Source organism: Rhyacophila brunnea, unplaced genomic scaffold (genome assembly GCF_057557595.1).
Source record: "Rhyacophila brunnea isolate RB1 unplaced genomic scaffold, BYU_Rbru_1.0 scaffold_5, whole genome shotgun sequence".
NCBI lineage: Eukaryota > Metazoa > Arthropoda > Insecta > Trichoptera > Rhyacophilidae > Rhyacophila > Rhyacophila brunnea.
In genome coordinates, this window is record NW_028233170.1 from 30962378 (window position 1) to 30986527 (window position 24150).

The 24150-nt window shown below is 35.1% G+C and overlaps 1 protein-coding gene and 1 long non-coding RNA gene across 3 annotated transcripts in view; one reads left to right on the plus strand and one right to left on the minus strand.

The window, feature by feature from the left end:
- Nucleotides 1-1494: 1494 nt before the first annotated feature.
- LOC147066279 (uncharacterized) lies at nt 1495-21384 on the plus strand. The gene is made up of 5 exons (XR_015071655.1): nt 1495-1583; nt 5833-5961; nt 11186-11299; nt 16406-16529; nt 20865-21384. It is a non-coding gene; the product is annotated as an uncharacterized LOC147066279 (long non-coding RNA).
- The window catches only part of LOC147066280 (glycerol-3-phosphate dehydrogenase, mitochondrial-like), a 50410-nt gene continuing 47506 nt past the window's right edge, over nt 21247-24150 (minus strand). The window contains exon 15 of one of the 2 annotated variants that reach the window (XM_085956012.1): nt 21247-22725. In XM_085956012.1, coding sequence (XP_085812138.1) covers nt 22591-22725 — 135 coding nt within the window. In that variant the 3' untranslated portion in view covers nt 21247-22590. The remainder of the gene's footprint in view (nt 22726-24150) is intronic. The other variant, XM_085956014.1, reaches the window with a different exon arrangement.

The following is a 24150-nucleotide window of genomic DNA, read 5'->3' on the forward strand; positions in this document are numbered from 1 at the left end:
TTATGTTGTAATGTGTATTGTTATAATAAATAATTAATTAAGTAAGTACATATTTTATAAAATAGAAGAATTAAAAAATAGTAGGTACCTACCACTCGCGAGGGGTGGAGGTAGGCTGTTAAGATTCAATATAAACAGTGCACACTAAACTTCGACGTGTCGGCCAGAATAATATGAATATACGTAGGTACATTGACAATACGTCCTTTATTCTAAAGTACAGTCCTTTTCTCTGTTTCCCAAAAGCCCACTTTTATGTATTACTAGGTAGGTAGGTATAAACATAAACCATTAGGTACCTAGGTACCAAGACGGTGTTTTACTTTCGATTCGAAATAATTCATCGACGAAAATAGTCGTTGGCAGTCATTACCCAAACATCGTCTAAACTCTAAATTGTGAAACGTATCGGTCAATAATCATAATAGGTACCTATTATTTTTTTATTCGCATAAATCGCATACATTATTGCTAACGGTACCTAGATTTAGATTAGATTAGGTAGAATATCGATAAAAAATATTATTCAAATTGTCACGAAATCTGTTGGAATGCTGACAAAACAAACCTACGTCGCTATATGATTTTTGGTACTGTTCGGTTATATGGAATAAAGCGGAAAACGCATTTTGAAAATACCCGATATCGTCGCTTAAGAAACAACACCGCGGAAGTCAATTAATTAAAATTTTCAGGGGCAAACAAAAACCGTCTCAAAACATTGAAAATTGATACCTTTTAACTTATTTTTTTTGTGTTTAGTTAAAAAAAACATTTTTTTAACTAATAATTATATACTAATATAATACCTGATAATTTTAATTAATTGACTTCCGCGGTGTTGTTTCTTAAGCGACGATATACTGGATTATTAATTAGTTTAGGTTAGGTTAGGTTAGGTTATGTTAGGTTTGGTTAGGTTAACCTAACAAATAATCCAGTTTATCGGCTATTTTCAAAATGTGTTTTCCGCTGTATTCCGTATAACCGAACAGTACCTACCTGATTTTTTTTAATCTGGAGATGTTTAATAAATGAAGTCTATAAAAAGAACTATTAAAATTTTACGTACAAAATTCTAATCTTGTCGCTATCCCTCTGAACTAGGTAGACACTTAGGTAATAGATTTTTTTTAAATGTCTACTAACTTACAAACCTATAAATCTCTCACAAATCTGTTGCATCTGCAAACATAATATTGTTATTACTTTAGCATTGAGGTACAAATATATATTTGACCTAGTAAGACCTAGCGGACCAGGTACCTACCACGTAAATTAATTTAAAAAAAACATTATGGGGGGCTCTGCGTTGTCTTGACTATATTATTATACGTAGTTACTAAAGTGGGTCTAATTCCAATTCGGTTCGCCCACCGCCTCTCGATCGCAATACGTCCCATCTCTATCCAGCAAACCCTCCCGCTTTCCGGGACCCCCCTCCCCCCGCCCGAAACTACGGACACACCCGCTACGCACACTGTTTATTATGACGTCACAATTAAATCCGTTACACACGCACGAGTGTTCTTACACCTTGAGCCTAGTCCAGCTTCAGTCCTATACACCGGCAAACCAATTAGGTAAGTGCTTATACAATTGTTTTTAACTTTCTTTTCTACACAAATATCTACTTACACGTGCACACTTGAAACTTAACACGCATGTCAGCGCATCTGCAAACATTGCTACAAAATTAAATGCAGTTTGGACAGTTGTTTACACCGCACAAATGTGCGAGCTTTAATCACAATTCACAACAACTTTCACAATACCAATACCACCTAAGGAAACTGATATGAAAAAATCAGGGAACTCTTTATTATCTGTTCTGTGGAAAAAATCCTCAAATATGATTTTCCATGAAGCACACGACACTAGGTACAAGTACCTAGGTAATTCATTATAAAATATCTATTGGTTTTATCTTAATAAAAAATAATCGAAGAATAAAAAATGTTGACAATATGACTATTATTGTATTGTTCCTAATAAGTACCCATTGTAATGGCGATTAATCGCACACACATTTTCGCAAGGATGCCTCCAAACCTGTTAGCGCCACAGACCCCCACCTACTCTATACAGTAGCGCACCCAGGGGGGGGCCAAGGGGCCTTGGCCCCCCCCCAAAAACATTGAAATTGAAAGCCAATAGATTAGACAAATAAAAACACGGCAAAAAATGATTTTAAATTCTCCAGCACCCTCTAGAAAAATTTCTTAGATTTTAATTTCTAACACAAAAATTTCGAAACACTAATGTCGGGTTTTTTTAGAAACTCAATCTCTAATGGAAATGTCAAAAAATTATCGGTGTCCATCCGAATTCCGGAGTGGTGTACACCGAGTGCAATAGACAAAAGTGCGATAAACGAGAAATTAGGCTGTGTTCTGTTGGGTAGGTTTGTGTACCTATAAGTTAAATGCAATAATACTTTTTTTTTCCATTTTCAATTAATATTTTGGAACTTCACTATTAAAAAACCCAAAATCGACGATACAAATTCGGCGAAAAGTACGACTACACCCACCACCATGGGCTGACAGGGCTACAGCCTGGGGGCCCGGGCTTAAGAGGGCCCGGCGTGGCGGCTCGTCTAATTGTGAGATAAACACACACCAGAAATTTGTTATATTATAAAAAAAATCGCATGTGGCGCTATACTACTTCAGTACTTCATCAAAATTAACATAAAAAATATGAAGTATGATGAAAATATGATATACGTAACTACATGATAATAATTCACGTGTATCTTTTTATATTACAGTTATTTTTAGTGTTTCTATAAAAATAAAAATGGTTATTTATCCAATATCGAAGGGTCGAATGCTACTTGGCTACCACAAGAGAGGGTCGCGACCAGTGGTTCATAGTATGATAAGGATCGATAATATGATATGAGGTCCGACAAATCAAGAATTCAAGGGAATTATTTAACAATATAGTTAAATCCACGGAATACCATTTGGGAACACTACTGTAGAACATCACATTCCCCTTAACCCTGGTGATGGGTAAGGGGGCCCGCCAAACATTCATGATGTGGGGGCCATGCCCACCACAGTCGGTGGTGGTGTAAATTAAAAAAAAACATTTTTTTCGGTGGAATTCAGCATAAATATTGTGGCTCTAGACCAGTGGTTCTTAACCGGTGCACCGCTGGCTTGTTGCAAGTGCATCGCGAAAATAGTGATAAAAACAGAAAAATCAGCGAAATAGCGAAAACCGAAAAAGTCCTTCATGAAATTATGAAAGCCGATGAAAGATCTAATGTGATTTCGATGTTGCCGAATCGATCGCACGCGTCTACCGTTGGCCTCACAGGTTTTCGTTTCATAAATGAAAACAAAATAGTGGATCAATATCTATGCTGCAAAGAACTCACCGAGCGTACGACATGACAAGATGTTTTTGATTCTATTTCTTCATATTTAGAAAAATCTAAAATATCATGGAGGAATTTGTATGGATGGTGCTCCGTCAATGTTAGGCTCATTAAAAGGATTTGTTACCCTCGCAAAGACAAGAAACCTGACACCACCCAAACATGAAAATTATCAGAATGATTTTAACCATTGAAATTGAAAACCAATAAACCTTTGGGCTTAAACAAATAAAAACACTGGCAAAAAAATGATTTGTAATTCTCCAGCACCCTTTTTAGAACAATTTCTTAGATTTTAATTTCTAACACAAAAATTTCGAAACACTAATGTCAAGTTTTTTTAGAAACCCAATCCCTAATGGAACTGTCAAAAAAATTCTCGGTGTCCACTCGAATTCCGGAGTGGTGTAGGTCATGGATAGGGAGGGCTGACAGGGCTCTAGCCTGGGGGCCCGGGCTGTGGAGGGCCCGGCGGGTCGGGTTGACCAGATAAGTGAGATAAACACACATCACAAATAATTAGCTTTAATAGTAAAAAAAGTCGCCTGCGGCGCCGCTATTATATTTCATAGCCATGAAAATTTTCAATTACTTATATAATTGTGCAATATATTTTTTGATTATTATTTGTCGATACTTGACAGCTTCATTATTAATGTGGATGTATTTAAAATCGCCAATAATTCACTGTGTAACTACCCTTAATTTCAACTAAAACACAATTTGAAAAACGTTAATGTAGTGTTTCACACTGCCTTTAATCTTAGCGGTAGGTAGGGGGCCCGCCAAATATCCTAGCCTGAGGGCCCGTTTCAGGATGTGGGGACCATGGTGTAGGTACACCGAGTGCAATAGACAACGAGAAATTAGGCTGTGAAGAAGAAAAAGAGCCTATGGGACTAATTTACTTTCTCCTCCTTGGGCCCCCCCCAATATTAAATCCTGGGTGCGCCACTGACTCTATACCACCGCTATTTAAGAAGAGGTTTCCTGAAAATGTTCGAATTCTCAGTAGGTAGATCGTGTGAATGTCAATTTAAAGATTGTTTGTATGTCCTGGCCTTAAACTCCACCCTCTTTATGTTTGCGCCTAATTGCGTTAATAATGCAGATTCGTTTAGTTTAGAATAAGAATAAGCAGATCAGTAGGTACCTAAGTATGATGTATTATGAAACTTAGATAAATGCTAATTCCATCAAATACCTAATATGAAGAGTTGGGTATTTCCCGGGAAAATCTCAATCTAGAGATTCGGGATTTCCCGAAATGATTAAATTTTGAATTCTCAAGATTCTGGATTTCCAGAAAGGAAATTCTCAAGAAAGAAGAATTTTCAAGATATCAGGAAATTTAAAAAAAAAAGCTGTAAAAATCCTAAAATCAGTGTAAAAACAGAAAAATTCCAAAAAAATATGATTTTTTTTTTATTTATGTAAGAAAATAAACAAAATAGAAGTAGGGAAACAAAAATAGTTCAAAACATTACTTATTAAAATAGAATTTCAAAAAACACAGACTGTCAATCGCTGCGTCTGACAATCGCATACGCTTTTGAGACACAAAATTCCCTGATGTTGCAAAAATTGCGCTCATTTTGAGACGACGTTGGCTTAATTGTAATAAATGCCCCGATCAGTCTTTGAACGTTTTGTATTTTCTGTCAACTTTTTTCGTATAGAAGATCGTTTTTTTTCAATTAAAATTGGATAATAAAGAAATCCCGAAACTCGAGAAAAGATTCTCGAGATCCGGGATTTCCCGAATTGTTAAAAATTTCAATTCTCGAGATTCGGGATGGAAAATCTCGAAAATTTCTCGAGAATCCCCGTCGGGACTCTACCAACTCTACCAATAGATAGGCACCTACCTAGTTACCCGCAGTCGATGGTATGCATATTATACAGAATTTCAATTTCAATTTATTTATTTTTAACATATTGTGGACATTACAAATTATAAGTTTAAGACGTTCACAACATGACATTTAGAAACAAAGAAATATAAAACAGTTATACAAAAAAAGAGATAGATCAGTATAGAGATAGATTGTATGTTATTAAACAGTAGAAATATGTAGGTACCTACATACAAAAAATATAAATTACCTAGATAGGTACAAGGAAGTGCCTACACCGGATGAGTTAAGCAGACCCTATTTTAAGAATTTTTAAAACAACGTCCACCTAACTCATCCTCACGTAAGTGGAATATATCAACACCCGAAGCAATTTCGTTGAACATAGTTATCGCCCTCCCAATTGGCATTACCAGTGGCAGGTTGGTTCTGCACCTTGGGAGAATAAACAACCGATGTCCTCTTTCTAAGATAGTTATCAGGGACACACAGGGCAACACTACCCAGAATGGCAGAGTTCTCATTTATACCTCGTATAAGTCGAAAAAAATACGTAGCTAAATAAAGATTTCTTCTAAATTGCAGACTGCAGTATGCAAGCATGCCTAAGAGAAAGTCAGTTGGATAAAGCCACGGATAGTATCAGTGACGTCCCTAGACAAAATGCCGCCCCTCGGCAGAGACTAAATGGCGTCCCATTTTTTTATACTTATAGTAAGTATTTTTATCATCCTTTCATGACTCCAATATCTAAGAAATATGTTTTATGGATACATTACTAACAAAATATATAGGTACCTACCACTAAAATATACAAAATTAAATTCAAGTATAAATATTTTTTCCCCCAAATGTAGGGATTTTTTGACGTTGTTGGTAATACAGTGGCTGTCTTCTTCATAATCGGCAATATTTGTAATGATATTTTTAGCCTGAGATCTAAAAGGTTTAGCCATTATTAAATCGATAATCGACAAAATGACGGAGCGACTCTTCGATAACGCAACTTCCGTACGCACTAAAAGCCGAAAAGCAACCGAAGTAAACTAGATATCGCTAACACGATAAAAAAGTTACAGTCCCGTTAAACCATGCTAATTAATACATTTTGTTTCCAACCAGTGAGCTGAAATTTTTAATGGAAAGATATTCTCGTTATTACTAAGTTAAGGTAGCTATTTCTATATATAGGTACCAAATGATTCTCCTCGATTTGCCGCCCTTCGCGTGACTGCCGCCCCCAAGCGACGCTCAATCTGCCTACCCCCACGGGACGTCACTGGATAGTATCCATACAACCTCAAGTAAAGAGTCTCAAGAATTTTTTCTTAACCCCTCCACCCACCATAAGGCCATACTTCAACTGATGCGGTGCCCAAACAATAGACCCACTCTCAAATCTGCTTCGAACTAACGAATTAAATAAACGTAGAAAGTGCATTCCGAGCACTGGCTGTTTATACTGGACATTGGTAAAATAATAACTAGGTAGGTAGCAGTAGCGAAGGGTGGAGGTAAGCTGTTAAGATCCGCTATAAAACGTGCACATTAAACTTTGTCAGTCATACCAACCTACGTATTTGTTTTTATAGAACTAAGACTATAATTTACATATTATTATGGTATTGGTTAGTTTTAAAAAAATCATTACACTCAGCCTAACCAAACCATACCTAATAGTTGTGGTATATTTTGGACGACACGACAAAATTGTGCACACTTTTTCATTCATATTTATTTGTTATCGTTGGATCAAAAATAAGTAAGTACATAAGTATTAAGTAGGTACCTACCTATGTCACTCTTTAAAAGTTTTTTACTAGTCTGTTCAAAATTTAAGAAGAAAGGTAAATATCAAAATTGATGGGTACTGGCTAGGTACCTAGCTAACAAATTGGCGTACAGTTTGAAACTAAAAATAAAAGGGGGTAGTATTGAAGGTCTGCAAAAGGGCGGCACTTTGCCTAGGGACGTCACCGTATCTGTAGATACATTTTAATTTCATTAGGTAGGTACAGTGACGTCCCGTGGGGGTAGGCAGATTGAGCGTCGCTTGGTGGCGGCAGTTACTCGAAGGGCGGCAAATCGAGGAGAATCATTTGATATTTATTAGATATAGAAATAGGTAGGTAAGTACTTAAATGTAATAATAATGGAAATATTTTTCCATTAAAAAAATCAGCTCACTAGAAAGGTTAAACAGGTCTGTATTTTTTTTTGTCGGGTTCGCTATGTCTAGTTTACTTCCGTTGTCCTTGGACGTCACGTCCTTGATGACTAGCAATGACACGTGCAGATTTGCAAATTATATTTGAATTATAGGTGTTATGCGTATGTATATGTACGTGTCATCCACCACCGGACCAACCGCATCATTGTTTCGTTTTACTGTACATAGGTAGGTACTTATCTAATTAATTTATCCAAATATGTTTGCTAGTCACTTGCGAGTTTTGAAAGTTGTCAGATGTATTTTTAAATGTATCTGAAACCATGGACTCGCAATATTGTTTATTGAGGTAGAGATGGCATTTCAATTAGATTAAGTGGTAAGTACCTATATATTTTGTTACTCGTAGTAATGTATTCATACGACACATTTCTTAGATATTGGGGTCATGAAAGGATGATAAAAAAATTATGTAAGTATAAAAAATGGGGCGGCATTTTGTGCGCTGCCTAGGGGCGGCAATTTGTCTAGGGACGTTACTGGTACGTAATCATTATAATAATGTGAAGCAGTGGCGGTTTTCCATGAAGCAGACGACTCGGTTAATTCGTTAGACAGTGGCGACATCATATTTAAAACAATAATATAAAGCATACAAAATACAGGTGACCTATTCTATTTTTGTCTTGTAATACTCAATGGCGGTCTATCGCATAGTTAAAATTTTCATAGGTTTATTTCAAATATGTCAGTGCTTCATACCTCCACGAAACTATTGTATCTATCACAGAACAGATAATAAATAGAATACCGATAGGCTATACCTATTCAATACGCCGCATCTTGATGCAGGGTTTTGAATGTGTGAGTGTCCTACGAACATGAAGCACGCATTATGCACGTGCAATAGTGTGTGTAATACACCAACATTAAATGAGCGTAAATGCATAAACCGAGAGCAGTTTTCAGTATTCGACGTAAAACGTATTCTTGACACGTGTGTAAATTTAGCCCGGATTCTTCCTTACTTGAGTCGGTTACCTGCTATCGCCTTACCCGTTATGTATTTCAGTTCCCATTATTTCTGAGTTCCCTGGTATCTATATATCTATCGTAACATCGCTGTTTGAGAGTATATTTCGTGGAAATGCTCCAATCCTCATTTGATATTATGTAGGTCCTACTAAGGTTAGTAGGTGGGTATACCAACAATACCTCTTGTTAGTTTTTTTTAAAATTCATTATGCCCTGCCTAAACCAAACTATAATAGATAAAACATGTTATTCTATCTACAAAATATTCAAAGTTAGGTAGGTACTTATGTAGATAGGATTTAATTGCATAATTTTTGATATTTTATACCTAGATAGACGAGTATTTTTCGACTATTATCTATTACCTACTTACGGCTTAGTTTTCGCAGGGCTTAATCGAATTTTAAAAACTAACCAACACCATCTGTAAATTGTACTATTATTTCAATGAAAACAAATACGTATGGCTGACATAGTTTAGTGTGCACCAGTGGCGGCCGGTGATCATAAAATTAGGGAGTGCATGCAAAGACATGCATTTTCCTTTTTGTGGTATTGAAAAAAATCGGCAATAGCCTTCAGAGTGGAGGTAGGCTTATGCTTAAATATATAATACATCTTGGGGGGGGGGGTTCACCATTCACCGACAGCATTTATTTATTGTCAAAGTTATAAAGTCCAAGCTTCTGGATATGATAGGTATGATGCAAAAGGCATACAAACTCTTTTCGATTTTTATTGTAATACATTTCATATGTGCCAACGTAGTTTCCACGTTTGACACTCCTAACTTCCATAAATTATAACTGATGCAAGTATTTTAGACAATATGTCATTGGTACAAAGCCGTAAACTCCTCATTTGTGTAGCTCCGATAGGTAGTACGCGGGTTATGGTCGGTTGAAGTTCACATACTGACGCAATTCGGGCATATCTTATACTCCCCTTTCGGTTATTTGCATCCCACATTCTCCGCATATACCTACGCGCTGTATTATTTTGATAAATACTATGGATCGGTGATTTTTCAACGGGATATAGTTACTATCTGTTAAAAAATTGCTAATACTTTGTACACCTCAACTCCAGAATTGCACTCCAAATGGGACTGATTTGAAAGACGTATTCAAAATAAAAAATACTTCGGTAACACGAATATTGTATTTGATAGAATAATTTATATTTCTTTTCTTCAATAATTGACATTGGAAAATTTCTTTGTTCATCTTCTTAAAAAATATTTTATCCTCTTTTACGTTCAAAATAACGCTCATACTCCACATACACTATTGAAATACCTAATATTGTAGAAATTGTTACAATGTAACGCTTTTGTTAAATAACTACTTCTCTTAGAGTAGTATAAGTAGGTACGTAAAAAATTGTAGTATGTATATTATATTATGTAAAGGTTATTAATAGTTTATCAATTACTTACTTACAAGTTTACTTTGCTCTAGGCATAATAAAATTATTTAATTTTTAAAGGTAAAATAATTATAAAATTTGTATTTGTATGTTGAGATTGCTACACCTAACTTAATGAACACAATATCACTCTAATCGATATTTTGATCGATTCAATATTATATGGCAAACAACGTAGCATTATTACCTCATAACGTACGAAATAATAATATAATAATTTGAAATATTACGCGGGAATCTTGTACCGACTTCAAAAGCGTTTGTGAGTTGCATTAGTCTATGGTGAGTTGTTATTATTCGCGCCAGTCAAACACAGCATTGTCGTGAAATGTCGTCTGCGCTCGTAAGCTCAGATTGGGAGGCACAGTGTCCCAAGTGAGGTAAATATTGCACGTTCGGAAATAAAAAAAGATCACAACTGAGCCCACATTATCGGCAGCGTGAAAAAAAAATCATCGCCAGGCGGTTCGATTTCTCTCCTGCACAATTAATACTACGAAGGACGTACCTACGCATACATGCAGGCCGCCAGAAATTACGCGCATTTTATGCGTGCAGACGGGCGACAAATTAAAGATATTTTACAATAATTAATTCATACAATATGTAGGTATTTGAATACGTACTTATTATTACATAGTTACGTAATAATTTGGGAGATCAGTGCACCTTTGCTCCTATACAAGAGCCGTCCCTGGTGTGCACCATTATGGCAGATCTTAACAGCCTACCTCCACCCTTCGCCACTGGTAGGTAGGTACTTATAATGTACATTAGCAATGACAGAAACTAGAACGAAAGCAATATCTCTATAATATCGGCAATAATGGAAAATCAAATTCAATTTTGTTATTCCAGCAACGAATGTAAAATAATATACGGGAAAAAACAATAAATCACCCGTGGGGTGTGGACTAAGAGGGGCGTTGATGTTTATCCATGCCATCCACTGTAAGCGTCAGATGTGTTTCGTTAATAATGTGATACTAATAAATATTCTACCCCTGGAATAGGGGTCAGGGCACTCAGTAATGTTGCTTGATTAACATATTGAGACAGTATGTTGAATTATTTTAACGTATGACTAAACTGATAGAAGAGAATCTATGATTTAATAATATGTTGCAAATCTGTATAATATACAGATGACAAACACAAAAAAATACATTCGCTGGTATTGCCTATTGAAAATATACTTACAAGTTTATTGACTAAACTCAGTGACGTCCCTATACAAAATGCCGCCCCTAGGCAGCGCCAAAATGCCGCCTCATTTTTTTATACATTATTTTTATCACCTTTCAGGAGTCCAATATCTAAGAAATGGGTTGTATGGATACATTACTGACAAAATACCAGACTAATTATTCGCAAATCTGCTCGTGTCATTTCTGGTCACCAAGGACGTCGAAGGGCAACGTAAGTAAACTAGATATCGCGAACCCGACAAAACCAGTGAGCTCAATTTTTTAATGGAAAGAAATTTTTGTTATTACTAAGTTTAGGTAGCTATTTCTATATATACCAAATGATTGTCTTCGATTTGCCGCCCTTCGAGTAACTGCCGCCCCCAAGCGACGCTCAATCTGCCTACCCCCACGGGACGCCACTGTTACGTACATACGTGTAAATTGTACGTACCTATGCACTATGCCAGGGGTGGCGAACCTATGGCACGTGAAATAATTATGCATGGCACGCGAACGTTTCATTTTGAAGAAAAAAGAAATTGTATTTAAAAAATGTTTTTTTATAAAAAAGTTTTACAAATAAATATATACGTAGGTTAATAATGTTAAAAAATAATGGCGACATAGCCATGCGTATTTTCTTCGGTTTTTCATATTATGTTTACCAATCGATGCGCAAACGGAAACGACGAAATTCATGCAAATTTGAATTTAAACGACAAATCGCATTATATAAAAAATAGCAGGCAAATCCTTTTCTCGAATAATCATTACTTACGTTTAATGTAAATATAATATACAATTGCTTAGGTCGGTCCTCGGGATCAGGAAATTGAAAATAAAAATAAAAATATTCAATCAACAAACCTTATGAAATTAATTATCGGCAGTCATTCAGACACTATTAGGTATAACCGCTTGTTATTTTGCCTCAAACTGAGAATATAGGTAATATGAAAGAAGAGTGGTTTGTTTAAATGCTTCAATGATCTCTTTGAGAATTTCAAAAAATATTCAAAGAATGAAAGATATGCCTTCGGCTAGAAATACTGTGAAAGATAGTATATCAAGAAATCAATTGTAATTTTAAACTTTTTTAATAGAATTCTTAAAAAATATGTTTTTAGAAAACTTTTTTTTTCGCCAGTTGAAAAATATTATTTGGAAAATTTTGGCACCACGCGTACGTAAAAAGGTTCGCTAACCCTGCACTACGCAGTTCGTAGTATTGGTAGCTACCTACCTCATGGCCCCCACATCCTGAAGCAGGCCCCAGACTAGAATCGTTGGTGGGCCCCCTACTTATCACTCAGGTTAAAGGCAGTGTGACGCTCTACAGCAGGGTTTCCCAAACTTTTTCTGCAATGGAACACTTCGCAAACCCGGAAATTTTAACGGAACACTTAGTTTATTTTGTAGGTTATTTATTGGCGCAGCTAACAGTTCTGCCAATTTTGGCAACTGTCGTTAAACTGACAAGACTTGTCAGCCGGTCAGTTAAAAACAATATACCCCATCTTTTTCATGACCGTGCGCATTGACCGTGAGAAAAGATGGTCCTCCGTTTGTACCTAGATCATGGCCCCCACATCCCGAAGCGGGTCCTCCCCAGGCTAGGATCTTTGGCTGGTCCCCTACTTATCGCTAAGAATAAAGGCAATGTGACGATCTACAGTTGCATAGTCCAAATGGTAAGGGTTTTTTTTAGCGATTTTTTGTATTTTAATATACCTAAGTACCCACTTTTATGTTGATATTATGCACAATTATATCGACAATAAACAAAAATTGTAAGTATGGCAAAACCACATATTATTAAATGGGCTCCAGGCTAGAGGCATTCCAGGCATTCCCCCCCTTGTGGGAGCCATGACCTATCTAGATACTTGACGTCATAATCATCAGTGGAGATTGATCATCACTCGCCTTTCAATATGAAGTCGATTCTTTAATTATTTTAGTATTACTTATTTTACTTCTACTTAGTAGAAGATCTTTAAATGTGTTGCAGTGTATTTAACTTTTCCAAATGGTAGCGGAACACCTGTTCAGGTTCGGCGGAACATAGTTTGGGAAACCCTGCTTTACAGTAGCGTTTTTCAAATGGTGTTCGAAGTAAAATTATGGGTATTCAGTGTCTTTTAGCGATTTTTGTGTTTATGAGATCCACTTGAATTCACTGTCGAGTATCAACACAATAATCAAAAATTGCATCGCACAACCACTACTTTCTAATTGAAATAGCGCCGCAGGCGACTTTTTTTACTATTAGTGCAAATTTGTGATGTGCGTTTATCTCACTTATCTGGCCGACCTGTCACGACGGGCCCCCGGTACTATAGCCCGGTCAGCCCCCCTTTGTCGGGGCCATGATCTACCTATTACAGTCAAGTTAACCGTGAACTTGTACCTACCTACTGGAAAAAGATGGCCTGGATAACTAGGGATTAAACCTGCCAGTAATTTATTTTAATATATATTATTATGTTGAAGATTTCACACAACGCTCAACTAGATATAATTCAACAACGCTAAGTCATTGGCGTCCTGTGGGAGAAGACAGGTCATGCGTTGCTTAGAGACAGCAAATTTAAGCAGAGATAGATGGTGAATACTTATTAGGTACCTATAAGTATACCTACCTACATATTTAGTAGATTCCCTGCAGTGACGTCCCTAGACAAAATCCCGCCCCTAGGCAGCGCCAAAATGACGCCCCATTTTTATACAGTATTTTTTATCATCATTTCATGACGCCAATATCTAAAAAATGTATTGTATGGATACATTACTAACAATATGATATATATATATATATATATACCAGTATACCACTGAAAACAAAATTAAATCGTGGACGAGAAGCGGTAGGTGGGAAGCTCTGTAAGAGGAGGTCTTCAGTTTCGACAGCCAACGCAATTTCCGTGCGTACTGATTAATAAATCAGACTGCAATTATTGTTCGTAAATCTGCACGTGTCGTTGCTGGTTACCAAGTACGTTGAAGGACAACGGATGTAAACTAGACATCGCGAACACGACAAAATTAAAACATTTTGTTTCCAACCAGTGATTTTTTTAAAATTAAAAGATATTTTCGTTATCACTAAATTTAGGTAGGTCAGTAGCTATGTCTAAATATATCAAATGATTCTCCTCGATTTGCCGCCCTTCGAGTATCTGCCGCCCCCAAGCGACGCTCAATCTGGCATTAACCTCGCTCCTTGTTTTATTATTGGAACTTTATATTTTTAAGATTTTGATTAAATGTGCCTATTCGCCATATTGTGATTTATGAAAAGAAGTTTACGCGAACACATTTAGGTAGGACCTACTTAAACCATTTTTGTATAAGTAGGTAATATACCTTAGTAGAGTAATTAGAACCTAGGTAGGAACCTATGTATTAGGTATAGGTATTGTTTGAATGCATGGATTTATTGTTATTTTTTATCGTAGGGGGCCTCAAAATTAGTCAGTGCGTCGGGCCTCTACCTACGCCATTAAGCGTGGCATTGGATATGTATTTATACAAAATGATTTGTTTTGGGTTTGTAATATGCGTACAACTTCACGGTGTTCCAGGAACAATGCGATCTCAATGCTATAAGTACACTTATACGATCCATTGTGAACTCAGCATTGTGATACGGCAAAGTGCACACCTAAGTTCAATTTTACGAATACGTATTAAAATACCTAAGGGCTCATCAGCGAGGCTTTACTTTACAGTGTTTATAATATAGAGATCGTAGATACTTTGATTGGGAGTGTTGAAGAAATTAGCGTAAGGCGGAGTGAGTAGGCGGGGCGGAGGCGTGTCGGAGGGCAGGGAGCGAGGACATGAGCCTGAGAAGGGGGCGGGGAGGGAGGCCACCCTCCTGGACATCGCCAGGAAAGCATCGGTACAAAAGTTTGCTTTGCAGGGCGGAAACTCACCCCTTCGAAAAATGCAATCGTTCCTAGTTCCTCCTAGGAGTGCCAAGCCGCTCCCCCATGCATAGTCAAATTTGCATTCTTTAATTTTTAATTCCCTATTTACAATTATGTTTAGCCGTTTTTTTGCGTTGTTTCGTATGATCAGTAAACGTTCTATATTATTTTTACTACCTAGGTACATGTCTAGGTACGTGAATGCACGAAACACTGATATGTTTGGAGACCCCCGCGCTAAAAAATACCTACAAGATACCTATTTAATCCGCTGTTGGATGTTTCGTCTATCACAGTGTTTCCTAACCTTATTTCTGATAAGCCCCACTTCAACGCTTTAAAAATCTCCATGCCCCCCTACCAAAATTTTATACCTAATTCTCAAATAAAAATTGCACAAAGGCAATACTATTTTAAATTTAACTTTCGTAAGTAAACAGTGACGTCCCGTGGGGGTAGGCAGATTGAGCGTCGCTTGGGGGCGGCAGATACTCGAAGGGCGGCAAATCGATGAGAATCATTTGGTATTATATAGAAATAGCTACCTAAACTTAGTTATATTATAACCAGAGCTTTGGAGATGTTTTGTTCCGGATGCTTTTTTTTTATTATTATCCAGTCGGTACTCGCAGCGATTTTAGTATGATGTCATCACGCTCCGCTAGAGATTTTTTTATTTTATTTTTGACTGCTCGGTTTCGTATACAAATGCTAATAAACTTGGCGCCTATACACATTATGAATATTTTTATATATGTAAAACATCACAAACGAATAATAAATCAGTCATAATAATATAATGCCATTTACTCAGATTAAAGAGTACCTTTCATAACAGTGGTAGGTATACTGCGCCAGAGCCAATAGTTATGTCGCGCCATAGTTATTAAAAGAAAATAATTATATCAACGATGGTAACGAAACAAGGAGAATTTATGGTAGAGATTTATAGGTAGGTACATACCGTATTTTTTTATTTATCCAAATATTTTTGCCAGTCATTCGCGAGATTTAAAAGTTGCCGGATGTACCTATTGCAAATAGATACCTATTCATAATGATTATTAATCCTTATTGACATTTGACATAATCAATTAGTATTCGTGCATATAATAGGTATTTACGTTAAGTACCAGCTAATTGTAATAAAAATGTACACTAGTAGGTATCTACCTAGATTATATCATATTTATCGTGCTGTGAATACAATACTGTGCAATACCTTCTTTTAAGCCGTTTTTTTGTAAACATATTTTTTGCTGATAATAGTGTGGATTTGTAGTTTATTTCAATCATCAACGGTTGAATGTTGAGACTATTAATTAATAGTGTATTTATGATTAAATTTAGGTTTATATTAAAAAAATAATGAGGAAAATTATTATTTTGTTTACATGTTGTAGGGTACAATAGTAGCATAGAAAAAATGGTGTGAAAATAATACATCTGCGTAGGTATTACTAAATGATACAAACCAAATGTGTCAGACATATCAACCAAATGGCATCTCAGACTCTGGTGATTTGGGTAAGTGTCTAACTAATATTATATTTATTCGCTTATTTATTTATTGTTATCTAAATTTAATTTTGTATGTTTCAGCTTAGTGGTAGGTGTATATTTTATTAGTAATGTATCCAAACCATGGCCCCCACAAGGGGGGGCTGACAGGGCTCTAACCTGGGGCTCGGGCTCGATAAGTGAGATAAACACTTATCACAAATTTGCTCTAATAGCAAAAAATTCGCCTGCGGCGCAATTTTCCTTCAATAATGATATTATTTAAAATTATGTGGTTACACAATACAATTTATAATTGTGTAGCGATACTCAAAAACTCCACAATTCAAGTGTATGTATTAAAATATACAAAAAAACACTAAATATACACATCAATTTTAACGCGTACACCATTTGGAAAACATTACTGTAGAGTGTCACACTGCTTTTATCCTTAGCGATAGGTAGGGGGGGGCAAAGATCCTAACATGGGGCTCGCTTCAGGATGAGGGGGCCATGCTTCATACAACACATTTCTTAGATATTGGAGTAATGAAAGGATAATAAAAAAATGGGGCCGCATTTTGACGCTGCCTAGGGGCGGCATTTTGTCTAGGGACGTCACTGTAAGTAAATAATATGTAGGTAGGTAGGTATATTACGTTACATGTAGGTACAACTCGGAAGAAATTTAGTGCGATCCTTGTGCTATGCTTCATCTTCAAATGATTTTCAAGATTACCGTTTTGCCACCCAAAACATTCAAATTGCCCCCCGGTGGGGCGTACGCCCCACATTGGGAATCACTGGTTTATCAGCTATCTAATAGTTGCAGCACTCCCATGATTGTTTATTCTCTGATTGATTTTTCCAGAGAACACAAAAATAATGCGAAGTTCGTTACGTTCTGGGTCTCGTAAGCGAAATTCGGTAGGTAAGAAGGTAGGATAATGATCATATTTATTTTCCCACAAATCCATGCAATTTTCATTGTAATTTTTAGTTTGCATTGCATTTTATGTCATTTTAAATAAATGTGTTTTCATTGGGAACGATTATTTTTGACTGTAGAATGTAGATGTTCATTCCTTGTTGGAAATGAGAAAGTGCTTTTCATAAATGATTTAAATCCTTCAACGTAGCCAATTAGGTAAGAGAAGTTTACTGCCTTGTTATGTACCTTCCTACTTACCTACCTATTGCTATCCTGCATTCGGCATACGTATTACATCATCATCAGCCTGAATCTATCCACTGCTGGATAAAGGCCTCCCCAAGCTGGTTCCACAACTCTCGGTCCTCTGCGTTGCGTTGCACTTTATCGTTTCATCGATCCAGCGGCCCGTAGGTCTACCTTGCGGACGTTTTGTACCTCTTGGATACCACTAGGCACTGGATGACTAAATTTGTCCCCATTTCTGCTTTCTATTAGGTACTAAAATTTTCCAATATCTAAATAAGGAGATAGGTAGGTTTTGAAATAAAAATAACTTTGTTTCAAAACCATTATAATGGAGTTCTACCACGTAAACGCTAGTTCAATTAATAAATGCGTTGCACTTGTATGTACCTAGTACCTACTTAGCAGGTAAATAGCACGGAGTTAGCAGAATCCGCAGAATCCTTTGAATATAGGGGGGAGCCCCATTATTATCTGCGTGTCAATATTTCAAGTAAGTAGGTACCTACGCCTACTCGTATTATTGATTTTACTGACACAATCACCTGACTTACAAATTGCACAACTAACTCTAACAAACATTATAAGGTGCTGTGTTATTCAAATTTGCAGATTTAAAAAAAAAAATATTTGTTAAACTATACTTATCTATAAGCGGCTCCCCAAGATAGCCATGCCGTGCCCTTCAGTTTGCGAAGCACTTCCCTAATCCATGCAATGAAACTTTTGTTTCTAATGTCGTGTGTCATTTGTATTTTTGAAAATTAAAAAATGTGCACTTTGCTTAGGTAGGTAGGTACCTACTAATATTCTTCAAAAAACCTTCATAAACCCAGTGACGTCCCTAGACAAAATGCCGCCCCATTTTTTATCTTAAGTATCTATCTATTCACACTTTAGTATTTTTTATCATCCTTTCATGACTCCGATATCTAAAAAATGTGTTGTATGGACACATTAATAACAATAATTGCAAAATATAAAGAACCTTTTATATACCTACAACGTTTTTCAATTTTCTGTTGAATCATATAAACTTGACTTGACTAGCTTAAACGATCAAAAAATGTGTAGGTAGGTACTTGATAGAAATACTGAATAAACATAGAATACTGAAATGTCATTTTGACATCATCACAATTATAGCGAAATGCCAGGTACCTATACAATGTTGTTAGTTTTTTTTAACTCTCATACGCACATAAGAATGGTTTTTGTGGTGTTTTTGCTTTTTTGTTGAATGCAGCGGAGCACAGCCTGTATCCCGATATACAATTTAATTGCAGCCTACTGAATAAATTAAAAATAATTACACGATAAAAAGAACTTTTTATATAGGTACCTACAACGTTTTTAAATTTTCTGTTCAATTATTATGCTCAATATGCTCAAACTTGTACTTGATATGAAGTAAATAAAAAACAAACAAACAAACAAACAAATATAGAATACTTAAATGTCATTTTGATTTCCATAGTAACGCACGTATATATTAATAATTTTGTTGCTAGGACCCCAGACCCCTAGCAACCAATAATAGTGATTTATTTTTTATGGATTTCTTCCGAAATAACTTTTCATACAAAACAGATTTAACTGAAAATGAATTAAATTCTACTTAAAATAATTCTGCTAAAAGTATCAAAAGAATGCATTGGCATCGTGTTCTGATATATTCTAAAAGTTTCAAATGTCTAGCTAGTCGGGAAGTTAGTTAAAAATCGATTGCACGATTTGTACTGGATCAACAACCACCAGGTGCCGCCCTTCGAGTAACTGCCGCCCCCAAGCGACGCTCAATCTGCCTACCCCCACGGGACGTCACTGTACCCACCTAATTTATATCGAATGTATTAAATTAAATTTGTGAGAAATACCTACGTACCCACATATTTTTTTAAGATTTTAGTATAAGTACCTACATAATTTAGTAATTATTGTAGGTATGAGTAGTTTGAACTGTTTCGACGCCCTCTTTTAAATCTGATAAATCGATTGTCATTCTGCGTCAAAGAAAATCGTCTGTTGGCCACTTGAGACGAGAATATTTCGCTATAATAGCCGATAGCGTCAGCAAGAGATATACACAAGTACAAAGAAGATTGGCATAGGCAGGGAAGCCGTGTGCATGTGTGCGGCGCAATATTTAAATTTTCTCTGCCTTTTGATTTGGTGGTTTCCAGTGCTCGAAGTGGATTTTTTTCGAATTTTTTTATGTTCATGTAGGTACTTTTGCCCTTCCTTGCTTTCGTTTTACCGTAATAAAACGCAATAGAACTACAACAATTTAGAATTAGATTTGAATTTAGAATAGAACACGGCAATTTATATTATTTAACGATTTTTCAAAATCCATTATTATTATTGTTTTCATCAAGCTATAACAAAAACTGTTTTTAATTAATTTTACAATCCATGAAAAATTTAATTGTCAGGCCAAAATTTTATAGGTACAACATGTTCGTGGCAAAATAACCCAAAAATTCATTATTCTTTATGTAACATTGTAACCCCTCGTAATACCCTCGGCGCGGGCGCGGCCCTACACATAATTTTTAATTTAAGTTTAATAAGAACTGCAATCATGCCTGGTAGGTAAGAGATTGGACTGGTTGCATCTCTAATTTCGTCGTATTTCTCGTAAAAACAAAAAATCTTTTAATACAAACCTCGACTCTGTGGAGGCCCTTATGATCGTATTAGGATCGGACATAGTCGAAAGAAAGTTTACTGCTGTCGTTTTTGAGAGAATGCCTTTCTGTATATTTGTATACAACTGCGATACATGTAATTAGTTGTAGAGCGATGATCTGAATCTCATAAAAATAGGATTATTATTATTATGTACAATATATTTTATTCTTCGATTTGCCACCCTATGGTAAGTGGTGCTCTTTGGATGTATGGAACACACGTAGGTAGGTAGACTGCGAAAATTATAACTTGAAGTGTCATGGCCAGCACTGCGATATATTATTATGAATGGATTGCCAGTATTAGACTTTTTTTTCTCTACATTGGTTCAGAATGTGAATATCGAATACAATACCAGACAACAATATTTTTCCTATCTGTCAGGATATAATATGGTAACACTGAGATGTCAAAGAATATCTACCTGTCATTGCATTGACTTTATTTATAGGCCCAGTGAGCTCATTTCGTTTTTTTCTTCTTCGCAGTAGTTGCAGCATGCAAAAGTAACGAACGTCAAATGATTGCAAGGCAAGGGGAATGAAGAGAAAAGGGCTAGGGAGGATTGGAGTTCTCGAAACGGCCACACTTTACGATATACTTCCCACAGTCTACTTAATATATTTTTAACATTAGGTCCAGTTTACATAATTAATTTATAACATGTATTCTCTGTATAATATAACATAATATGTTAATATTATTATGTTGCCACCTGGGTGTTGTATACGCATACGCTTGACGTGTCTCTGGATGCTGTATTAATCTACTCAGTATCCAAACCTGTTAAATGCTAAACATCTTAATGAAAATAGTTTGTGCAAAGAAAATATACTTAGTAGGATTTGTGAAATAATTAAAACTGTAACAAAATGTCAAAAACATTTATTTTGTAAATACTTCATAATATGACTTGTGTACATTGGTAATACTGGTATAATGCAAGATTGTAGCTTAAAAAAATACAATAAAATAGCACCATAACATTGAGCTGTCAGCATGCCGATTAAATATTGTATTTTTATTACAATTTTCGAACGCACAAAATAATAAAATTGTTCAGCTGAAAGTTTTCAAAAACAATCGCAAAAATTGTGTGCCCTTACAAGAAAAAATAAATAAGAGAGTAAAATAAATACAATGGTAACATTAAAGGTGAAAATTAATTATACTAAACATGCAGTCTTCAGATTCGTAATAATTATCCAATATTCGTTATAATGGATATCCTAAATGATCATTTAATATGACAGTAATGAAGGATAATCAAATTATAACTTTTAATCTAAGTAGGTACATATTATATCAAATATTAAAAACACGCAAGATATGAATTATAAATATGTCTTCGATTTTTGTAGATTGGTGAAGAAAATTTCTTATTAATTATATACAAAGATTCAGAGGTAATACGATTATTCATTATCAAGATTCAAAAAGACTTCAAATATATTTTACAATTTCGATAATTAATATACTTTTTATATATTGCACTGAAGGCTGTGATTTATTATTTTATTTATATAAATTTCAATTATTTTGAAAAAAGAACACATTTGAAATACAAAATATTAATATTTTATTAAAAATAATTTCCGATCACAGCCCAATTTTTCAAATCATGGTTTTAAGAAAATTTATTTATTAGAAGATAAGGCTTGTTTTTTCGATCAATATTTTTACAAATCCATTTTTGGTCAGAATTTTAAACTGCCTTAAATAACAGTTACACAATTCAGCCATTTTGTTTAATTATCTCAATTTACATAGCTGCTGACAATATTTTCAAAGGTTTTTGGTATTTTATAAAAATACTGGCGAAATCGATTTTCGAAACAGAATACATTGTTTTTGTTGATAATCTGGATAAAAATAAAATAATTATTCATCTATTTCAATAATGATAAAAAAGTGGACAGTCATTCCAATAAGGGGTCCCGGTCCCGTAGGGGAAGTAGGAGTGCATGGCCCAAATGATTATAATCAACAAAGAAACCTTTTATATTAATTTTAATGTCCATTTCAAATTAGACTTATAAAATTATGTCTTTTTTATTTTTGTTCAGTGGTGATATTATAATCATATTGGCAAAAATCATTGGCTAATCAATGTGAACGACATGAAGTCTGCCGGATGTAAAATCTAATGTGCACATGACGGGTGACATTTCTTGCCGTTCACTGTAAATAATGAATAAAAGGAGGGTGGTGTGTTTAAAGGCCGCCACCGCTGCGTTCAACGGAGATCTTCTTGAGGAGACTCTCCTTCTCATGGTGTTCTTCTTCCATCTCAGCCATCCGGGCAAACCTTGAATATGCCACGTGACCCGACTTGATGGCCGACATCATCTATAAGCATTCATATGTTTTAATTAAAAATATAACTGCGGTAGTGTCTGATGATCAACATTTAATTATGATGTTATAATACTTTTATTTAAAATAAAAGACAATATATCGCACTTTATCAACGTTATCGAATAATGATCGAGAAAGCGCATATCCATTTTCATAAAAAAAAAATTAAATCAACATTTATATTTTTATTTTTATATTAAGGAAAACAAACAGATCATTGATTATAATTACATAATTATGTATAAAAATGAGATTAGAAAGAAGGTATTGTAACCAGTAAAGTTTCCATATATAAATTACAATATACATAGTAAAACCTAACAAGATAGAAAGTAAGATGAACATAAAATAGAAAGAAATTACACAAGAAAAATAAAAAAAGAATAATTAGGTATATGATAATTATAGACAAAAAGGTAACATTTTAATAATATTATAATATGTATATTATATTACTTATGTATGTTAAGAATTATTGAAATTTATAAATATGAGTGAGTAATCAAAGATCTTTCTGCCACGAATTGACAGTTAACATGAATTTAAGTGATTATTCTGACAATGTATAATCGTGTGCAGCAACAGAGACACATGCGTTGATAACACAAAAGCCTAATTCTCTTTGTATTTACGTTTACGATGCAATATAGTAAATTGACAAATTAGGTTTTCAATATAATATGTATTTACGTGACCCACAAATGAGATAATAAACCAGATTTACACGCAATGCCATATTCTGAACATTGACAATTTTTGAATTGTTAATATGTCATAGCATGTGCAGATTTAATATATTTAGGTACTGTTAGAAAATAGTTTCATTTAGTAATAAATTATACAGGGACATTCATTGATGACGGGTGTGAGAATGAATATTTAAGAAAGATGAAAAATTAAGATGAAACATATTATTATAATATTATGTAGAACAATTTACTTAATTACACATACATAAATATCTACCATTGAGCTAGAAACTTACAAGAGACTATTTATAATCGAATATTTGCGAAATGAATGTTCAACATGTTACTTATACCCCGTATACTCTTGCATGGATTTACTGCTGACAGTATGTATTATTGCGGCCGTAACAAGAAAATGTACGTGTAACCACGTTTATCATGCAAGTTGCAAGATTACATGAATGAATCAAAAAATTTTGGAAGCTTCTAAATTTTCACACGACAGTTGGGATTTGTTCGATATCTGCGCCTACGCAGTAGAACGATAGTGACGAACCTGCCAGAAAAAAAATTAACTATACGGTGCAGACTCATTTTGGGGTTAACCGATTTTTACGACTGTCAAAATAGCACCATAAAATGACAACATCGCGTCTCACTCACTCTTCATGAATGAGACTGGCGAGACAGTCAACACTTACGTGTAAACAGTTATTATCGCGATAGT